This window comes from Palaemon carinicauda, chromosome 2 (genome assembly GCF_036898095.1).
Source record: "Palaemon carinicauda isolate YSFRI2023 chromosome 2, ASM3689809v2, whole genome shotgun sequence".
Taxonomy (NCBI): Eukaryota; Metazoa; Arthropoda; class Malacostraca; order Decapoda; family Palaemonidae; genus Palaemon; species Palaemon carinicauda.
In genome coordinates this window covers 183,302,312-183,311,741 of record NC_090726.1, presented here as the reverse complement: position 1 = coordinate 183,311,741, position 9,430 = coordinate 183,302,312, and the positions used below count along the sequence as shown (strand labels likewise).

The following is a 9,430-nucleotide window of genomic DNA, read 5'->3' as shown; positions in this document are numbered from 1 at the left end:
GCACAGTATGAACATGAGGAAAGGAACAGCTATTTTACATGACTAAAGACCCTTTCTCATAACGGGCCAGCTTTACAACCATAAATGAAGATGGGGTTAATATAGAAGGGAATAAAAGAGTTGAATTTCAGCAGGAGGTAAACACACTACTCTTGAATAATAGTAAAGGATCTAGGCCACATTGCCCAGCATTTAGGCTGATGAGGCCATGAGTGGCCTTTGTGAAATACAGTATAAAAAAGTATATCAATTAAAAAACCTCACAAAATCATACATATCACTTACACAGATTCATATACTGTATTCAGAAATATGATTCATTTACATACACTTGCTAAAATTTACATTATTTTTTCAATATCTTAAAAAACAAGAAGGTTAAGACAATTTCATCACCCACTATATAAAAAAAAAATATTTGAAGGCCATACTTTCCCCTGCTGCTCTAAATCAGGAACAGTGCACTAAAACAGGTTTAACTGACAATATCTAATGAGCCAACACCAGAGAACTGATACCTTTTAAAATACATTGAAAAGTGAGGTGGGTATGCACAATCCTAAACCTGATTAAAATTTCTTTCATCTTTATGAAAGAATTAAAGACTGAAGGCCACAGGTTTATATCCTCTATCCCTGATGGCTTCCCAATTATACAGTAATGCAATTTGATATACAATGGTAATAATAATATTACAATTCAGCAAAAATGTAAGTAATAAAAGATCAAACTGTTCTGCAAATTGATATGGTCTATTTAAACTGAAAAGGATACAAAAAGTCTCTCAAGTGTTCATAAAACTTAATACTGCAATATGCAAGTGCTTAACTTGTTAAGTATAACACTTATAGTACAAAGATCCTTTCATAACATTTATTCCAATGGCAAATGTAATGGGTAAACAAAACACATTTAAAGTACATATCAAAATGGAGGAATTGATAAAAATTCAAAATATCCCACTATAAAATTGCCAACACCTAATTCTTCTTGCCTTTAATACCTACTAATGAAAGGCATTAATGTATATGTATAAATGAGAATTCACATACAGATATGGGTCTAACAAAAATACATCTTCCTTTCTAATGTGTGCATATTAACAGAAGGGATTATATCAAAATATGTTAAACAAGAAAATTTCCGAGATCATGAATACTTCCTTCACACTCTTGAATTTCACTTACAGTACCTCACAGCTTCACTCAAATTAATTAATTCAGTAATTCTTTTGCAGTTTAAGTTACATACATAAAAAAAATCTTATAGAAAGAAACAATAACTTTGTCATCTTGTATAGTAAAGACATGACCTTAAACTAAGAGGTATATTTTATTGTTATTTTGATCCCTATGCCAACCTTTCTATTACAGTAAAAGCAGTTCTGTGCCTATAATTTGTATCTATAAACTTTTCTTTTGGTTTCATTCAACAATCAAGAAAATAACATCTTCTATATATATATACATATATTTCAAAGATTGTACTTCTAAAATACTAAGAGTTGTGTAAACACGTCAATGGAATTTATTTTACATAATAGAAAATGGATGATAATAAAAAGCTTAATAACACCCTCCATGCATATCAACATCAGTATCTAAGAGCTATTGCAAATAGCTTGAATACATATACACCCACTTAAATAGTGTGAAACTAACATATGTCACTTTTTATTTATGTATAAATTAATTCACCTGACTTGTGATTGTTTACAAAATAAAAATATTTATAAAAATGCACTAGATATTGAGCACCACAATAAATACACATACATAGTATATAAATAGTTTGTCATTTGTCAGATCAAGGTTTGATTTACTCTATTATTGATATCAGACGATAAAATGAATAATGAAATTGCAAACCTCCATAACACACCTCCACTTAGACATAATGGTACTAGACTTAATGAACACTGAGATAATACAGGTCTTGAACAAGACTATAAGAAAGTTCAACCAAAACCTCATGATGCCTTTTTGATAAAACACTGTCAAAATTTGCACAATATTGCAATAAAGAGCATATTCTATCACCCCAGAGCTAGTAAAAAAAAAAATTGTTAAAAAATACAGTACATTGGAATTTTAACAACAAATTGCACTTTTCTCAGGTTGCATTCTAAAACCACAACAGTTTACACAAAACAACCATCGGATTAAAAAACTATTCACTCTCTGACCCTGATGATAGGTTAAGGTCATCATAGATGTAGTTTGATCCATTTGTAACAGTGCCCGCAGTGCTGTTGCCTGTAAGAAATTTGTTAAACAATAAAATGAGATATAAATTCAATTCTTACTTGCAATAAAGGTAAACAACTATGCAAATTAAAATGATCTACGTAACATGATTATAACTAGAGGCCTATAGACGCAGCACCATCACCACCTCATAACACATGTAATTTTGTTTTTACGGTGTGTTAAGTGAATATATTTAGTTGCATATAATGCTTCATGCATGCAATTCAAGGCATACGATAAAAGATATGTAGTATCATCATTTAGGGAATGACTATAACTAAACACTTTTGATGTCTGAATAGATTTGCACTTGTTTAAGATTCTTTTACTTATATTTTTGCCAAGTTCAGAAAAATTTATTTAGAAATATCTTTAAACTCTATAAAAATGCCCATTTCTGGGCTCCAACCCGTGCTGCCCAGTGAAATGCTCCTTAAACATAATTTCTAAGGTAAAAAACTGCTTTAAATTTACCAGAGAAAAATTGTATAGGAATGCTAGGTTGAACCCAGCTCGCTCACCTTAATAAGGTGTCGGTATACTACTGGGGCGTGAATTAATTACAACCAGAGGCCTTGCACCATTTAGATATCTCCTGTCAATATCCCCGAACAGCGAGGTGCCGTTCAACATCCTACTACTACTAGCAATCCCACGCCAGTGACGTCACTCCTTTCATAGCACGCAGCTTGCTAGCCGTATTTTGCCTTGTACAGTGGAACCTCTACACACGAACGTATCTACATCCGAATTTTCCAACATCCGAAGTAAAATTCGAGCAAATTTTTGACTCTACACCCGAATTTTATTTCGACACACGAAGTAGCAATTTTCGTCGTACCGGTTGTATCCGAATTTTTCGACACGCGAAGTACAATTCGAACACGTTCCTACTCTACACCCGAATTTTTTTTTCGACACCCGAAGTAAACAATACTCGTATGCGTAGTCGGTGCTCATAGCGCCTGATGTGTTTTTTATTTCCGCCAATAGAAGGCAGCACTTCAACCTCGGAGGGACCCTCAATTAGCGTGGCTCTGGTCAGTCCTCTGTTCTCGTTGGCTTTATGTGGTTGTGCCCTGTGCGTTCTGCTATTAATTGTGTTTTAATCGTGATTTTTTACATTCATCCTTTTACGGTATTTTACGAAAATCATGGGTCCTAAAAGGCTTAGTTTCGCAAGTGGTAGTGGTAGTGGTGAGAAAAGGAATAAGGGAATGCTTTCTTTAGAAGTAAAGAAAGGAATTATTGAAAAGCATGAGCGTGGCGTCCGTATGAGTGAACTTGCAATAAGTTCCGCGCAAATAAAAGAGGTGTTAGGAAAATATCAAGACGTGGTCGACTTCATCGACAAATACCATCCAAAGAAATTGCAGGTTTGTCGTGTAGCTGCGCAGTTTGATGATGTTTCCCTAACTTATTTTCGAAACATTCTGAAAAGCTGTACCAAGCAACTTTCTATCGATAGCTTCTTTAAAAAAACTACGAAGCGAACTCGTGATGAAGAGGAAGGAAGTGGTTCAAAGAAAACAGCAAAGAGTGAAGAGAAAAAAATTCAATCAATTTTAAGTGTAGAGAGTGAAAGTGATTAAAATTAATCATCAAAAAGAAAAAGAGAAAATGTAAAAAAAAAATATAAATTATAAAAAAAAAAAGCTAAGTTATGTTAAAGTTCACTTAGTGTAAGTTAGAATAAGTTACGGTAGTGTACGTTTATCGTAGTTAACCTCTCTACCTCCTCGCCGCCCGTCCGTCTCCTCTCTGCATAGCAAGACTAACAACACCTGCGCTGGAGTTTCTAAGGTAAAGTGACGCTAAAAACCCGTTTCTTATTTATCATTTTTTGCTAATTCTTCTTATTTACATGTCTATTCTTCTTATTTACATGTCTATTATCTAATTTAGTGTTCATTATTCTCATGGGAAAATTATGTGTAGTAGTTTATTAAGAAGTTATCATAGGTTTTTGGGCTCAACCACGGATTAATTCTATTTCAATGTATTCTTATGGGGAAATTCGTTTCGACATCCGATCAATTTCTACATCCGAAGTTGGTTCTGGAACGGATTAAATTCGTATGTAGAGGTTCCACTGTATGTGAATTTCGCTGGTTTTTTTCTGGATTTACCTCAAGATGTCGGACTCCACTGTCACTCCATCTAAGTTAAGTACCAGATCTATGAGTTTTGAGATTTTGGAGGGGGCCTTGCCCCTTTTTGTTTATATTATTCAGCTTTATTATTCACGACCTTGCGTGGGTCTCTCATGGCGCTCGGCTCCCTCCTCTCTCTCTCTCTCTCTCTCGTTCGTTCTTAACGATTTTCAATAAGTCCTCCATACTGATTGTTTCTCGTTATGAACCTTGTGTATATCCACGGTTCACACACCGTATTAATTTTATATTGTCCTGTTTTTATGATAACAGTTATTACATATACGTGTGCGTATTTTCGGTAGGTTGGCATGCCTGATCGCCTTCGGCATTCTATTCCACATATTATTACTTGGATTATTTACGTTCGCACGCCACGGACTTGCTTATCATTTTAACATCATTAGTTTGCTTGCATTAGCTCGAGGGGCTTTCATGAGTCAGATATTACATATTAGTTTTCATTTTGTTAGCACTTCACTGACTATATGTTATGTTGGTAGCCCTGCCTGCTCTCAGCGCCGTCAGGCTTGGTTTTCTCCTGTCTCATGTTCGCTCCCTCGTTTGTTTTACGATTGATGTACAGTATAGCTAATTTTATTATTATCATCATCCAGCATGCCTTCCTATCTTATTTTACCATGTGTTATGTTTATTATAGTGTTATTAGTCTTTCCGCGTGATCATATCAATCGTGGGTCTGGCAGGTTGGTATACCTGCTATCGCCCCACTCCTAGCCTCCTCCCGCCGATACCCCACCCCAGGGTTCCCTCCCTCTCTCTCTCCCGATCGAGTTTGAGTCACTTTATAGCGCTATGTACCCCTCCCGGGGGCATCCGCTTTGCACGGGCGGTTCCCGTTGATCTGTGAAGCATACTATTATTATACATTAACGTACATTACTTACTCTTTCCACTACTCTACCCGGTCGTAGTCGTTTTCTTTCCGTCGCTCGTTTGGCCAACGATCGGCGGGAAGTTTTCGGCTCGGTCCGTGGTACTTTGTTATGTTATTTTATTTATTTTATTAAGTTTTGTACGTGCTACTCCCTCTCGGTCCCGCACGTCACGGACCCATTTAAGATCCCTTCCCCCTCTCTAGTGTCACGCACCTCACGGACCTCATATAGATATATATATATAAATATATAAAGACTTTCATTACGGGATCCCCAGAAGTAGCTTTTATTCATTACCATCCGGTCGAGTTGTTTAGTTGAGCCCCCGGAGCCAACGTTATGCATTATTACTTGGATTACCTTTATATTTTAGTCACATATATCTATTATATACGATCCTAGTTCTCGACCTTGCCTTCCTTCTTTGATATGATCACGATTACGGTCTGACTTAATTTAATTTAATAATTTTACAATCAAATAGATCTGCTATTTTGATTTATTAAGCACCGGGGCCCCCGGGGTCCCCTATTTTGCCTTCATTCAATATATCTAAGGCATTTATATATGAATAGTTTTTATCATGTATTTGATATATGATTTATTTAGCACCCCGGGGTCCCCTATTTGCCTTCATTCAATATATTTAAGGCATTTATATGAATAGTTTTATCATGTGTTTGATATATATATATAGAATTGCAGCACCCGGGCCTTCATGCCTTTCATTTGCTTCCATTCAAGATAATTATAGCTATATATATTAAAATTTATCATCATGATATTAACTTTTATAATATTTAAGCACCGAGGCCTCCGGCCCCTAATTGCTTTCCTTTAAGATACTCATGTATCTTTTATCTTACAGACTGTACGCTGTGCGATGACGGCATGTGCTCAATGACTTCATAAAGGCATTTTCTCATTAAGAGGGTGGCTGACAGGAACCAGTTCTTTTCGTTTGCCAAGGTAAAGATTGTGACCAGGACTTGATTGAGATTGGGAGATTTCGATCTGCCTCTGTTGATGCAGTGAACTACCGCCGTGCTGTCGGAGACTATCCTGATGTGGGTGGAGCGTGGAGGGGATAGTCGTTTTAAGGTCAGTAACACTGCCATGGCCTCCAACACGTTGATGTGGAACTGTTTCATCGCAGGAGACCAAGAGCCCTAAAACATCTTGTGTTGATAATAGCCCCCCCAACCACTGCGAGACGCGTCTGTGTGAATCGTCACACGTGGAGGAGGGAATTGCAGAGGAACCGATTTGGAGAGGTTCTCTGGTTTCGACCACGGTCGGAGGCGACGAACTAAGACTGAGGGGATCTTCGATATCTTGTCTCGTAATCGGGTTGTAGCTCTCTTTCTCCAAACTCGGTTGATGTCTTTGAGTTTGGTCTTCAATAAGAGGTCTGTCACTGAAGCGAATTGGAGTACAGTAAGCCTAGAACTCTTCTAAGGCTCTTCGTGAAATATGCTTGTTCTTGATGAAGTGTCTTGTCTTCGAAGCTATATCTTTGACCTTTTTGGGAGGAAGAGACAGTTCGTGACTTGTGAGGTCCCAGCGGATGCCTAACCATTCGAATTTGCTTGCTGGTTGAAGGCGAGATTTCTCTAAGTTGACTTGGAATCCGACCTTGTGCAGAAACTGAACCACTTTGGTTGTAGCCTTGTGGCAGTCTTGAATCGTCCGTGCCCTTGAGCCAGTCGTCCAGATAAGCGATCACAATGATCCCCTGGCTCCTGAGCTGTTCTAGCACCGTCTCCCCTAGCTTTGTAAAAATCCTGGGAGCAACGTTGAGACCAAACGGCATCACTTTGAACGCATAAGATTTCCTGCCTAGGCGGAAGCCGAGGTAAGGAGAGAAGTTTCTTGCTACTGGGACGTGATAATAGGCGTCTGTAAGATCGATAGAGGTGGTGACGGCCCCACGGGGAAGTAAGGTCCGTACCTGAGAGATAGTCAGCATGCGGAACCTGTCGCAAAGAATGTAAGAATTCAGATTGGACAGGTCCAGGACCACTCTCAACGCCGATGAAATTTCAGTGACCGTACCCTCTTTATTGCCTTTTTCTTCAAGAGGTCCTTGGTGTACTCCTCTAGGATGGGAGTGGGCTTCTGGAAGAAGGACACTATCGGAGGTGGAGAACCTAGTGCCCATTTCCAACCCAGGCCTTTGGAGACTATACTGTGGGCCCAAGGACTGAAGGTCCACTGGTCCCAAAACTGGTACAGTCTCCTCCCTACCGGATTTGCTTCATTGCGTGGGGTTGAACTTAGCCCCACGTCCTCCTCGGGAACCGCTGGCTCTAGGTCCGCCTCATTGGCGGAACTGACCTCTACCCCTGGTGCCGCCTCTAGGGTATCCTCGAAAGAAACCCGAGGTCTCGTACGCCTGATTGAAGGCAGGGGAGGTCATCCAAGATGTAGCCGAAGTCGGTTGGGAATCTTGAGGAGCCGGGAGGAAGACAATCTGTTGAGGAAGGGCGGCTTTAGACATAGAGGGAGTTGAAGAGTGAGGGCCTGCGGAATGATGAAGTTGGCCTCTACCCGTCTTGTAAGGAACGTAGGACCTTTGTTTTTTCTTTGAGAAGGGTTGACGAGGCATGTTCTCAAATTTACGTTTATTTGAGAGGGCCCATCTAACCTGAAGGTACTGATTAGCCCTCGCTGCGTCCTGGAGAACCTTATCGACTTCTTCCTGGGGGAACAGGGTTTTACACCAACAGGAGGAGGCGATGAGTCTGTTGGGCTCATGCCGAATAGAGGCTTCGGCGAGAACATGCTTCCGACAATTAGTTCTCGCAGTCTAGAAGTCGTGCAGGTCCGACTGGAACGACTGCAGGAGGTTCTTTGCCTGCACCCGAAAGAGGTTCGTCGCTGTATAAGGAGGCTATCAGCTCTGAGGAAACTACAGAGTTGAGAGTTCTCGCCAGCCGGTTTCTCGTCTCCAACTCTACTTTCAATAAGTGGTCCGGGATCTTAGGGAGTCTTTCCGAGAAGAGAGAGGAAGCGCAGTCTGGGTCTAACTTACCCACCGTAAACGTGGAAGAAGCTTCGTTCCGGAGTGCCGAGGTGCCAGGGACGAGGAGAGAGGTGGTATCCGTTTCCTTAAGGGTCGGCATGGGGATGCCGTCCTTAACTGACTGAATAGAATTAATACAACCCCATTCCGCCAGAGTACAGGCCCAGACAGCTTGTGCCTGCTCCTTCGGGAATATTATCGTCTCCTTCGGGACCTTGTCCATCCTACTAAGGCATGTTCACGTAAACGAACAAAGCCATTGAAGGGGAACTGGAGGTCTGGAGGGAAGAACTCCAGATCATCTAGAGGGCGGGTCCCCAACCCTTGAATCGTAAGCGTACCATCCAAATAAGGGGCATGCTTCGCGAACCTCCAAGGGTTATTCTTATCGAAGGGTGGAAGCTTTGATGCATCAGGAACTGGAGACGGATCAGGGTGAGACTTGTCTCTTATGAGGCTAGCCACCACGTCCTTCAGCTCTGATATGACCCCGGAGTGTCTTTGCAGCTTCGACTCCACCATATCTTGAATGAATTCCAAGGTTAATTGGACATCCGAGGAGCTACCTACAGCGGAAGCCTTGGACTTAGCGGACTTACCCTTCTGACCTTTAGGACGAGGAGGAGTGCGTGAAAGCATTGGAACGTCAGGGGCTGAGGAAGGTCCTGGGACCGGAGAAATGGACTGTGGCAAAGCTGAAGTAGTGCTTTTAGGTTTATTCTTACGAATAGGTTTCACCTTATGACGGACCGAGATGGAACCTTCCCAAGGAAAAGCCTGAGGCTTGTCAAAGCCGTGGAAAGAAGAAGAGGAGGAAGGAGTAGGGGAAAGAAAGGTTTCTGCCAGATCCACACCACTCACCTGCTCCTCCATTGGTTCGGTGTGAATGTCCAGGGATGAGATGTCTCCGGAGAGCAGGTGTTCCTCTTCTACCGGAAGGGCCACCCTGATACTCTCAATGATGGGGGCAGCTTGTTCCAGAGGTACTGCGGCCGAGGAGGAACCAGGGAATAACCGGGAGGCCATGTCCGTATCAAGGAGGTAGGGGCAACCGGTCGGGGCATTTCTTCCGAAACCAGACACCCAGGAGCGGAGGCTGGTCTT

General features: G+C 41.0%; 1 protein-coding gene across 1 annotated transcript in view; it reads right to left on the bottom strand.

Moving 5' to 3' along the window:
• Positions 1-731: 731 nt before the first annotated feature.
• The window catches only part of LOC137628641 (ELL-associated factor 1-like), an 82,229-nt gene continuing 73,530 nt past the window's right edge, over positions 732-9,430 (bottom strand). Inside the window, exon 5 of the mRNA XM_068359797.1 lies at positions 732-2,255. Within this exon, the coding sequence (XP_068215898.1) occupies positions 2,170-2,255 (86 nt within the window). The 3' untranslated portion in view covers positions 732-2,169. The remainder of the gene's footprint in view (positions 2,256-9,430) is intronic.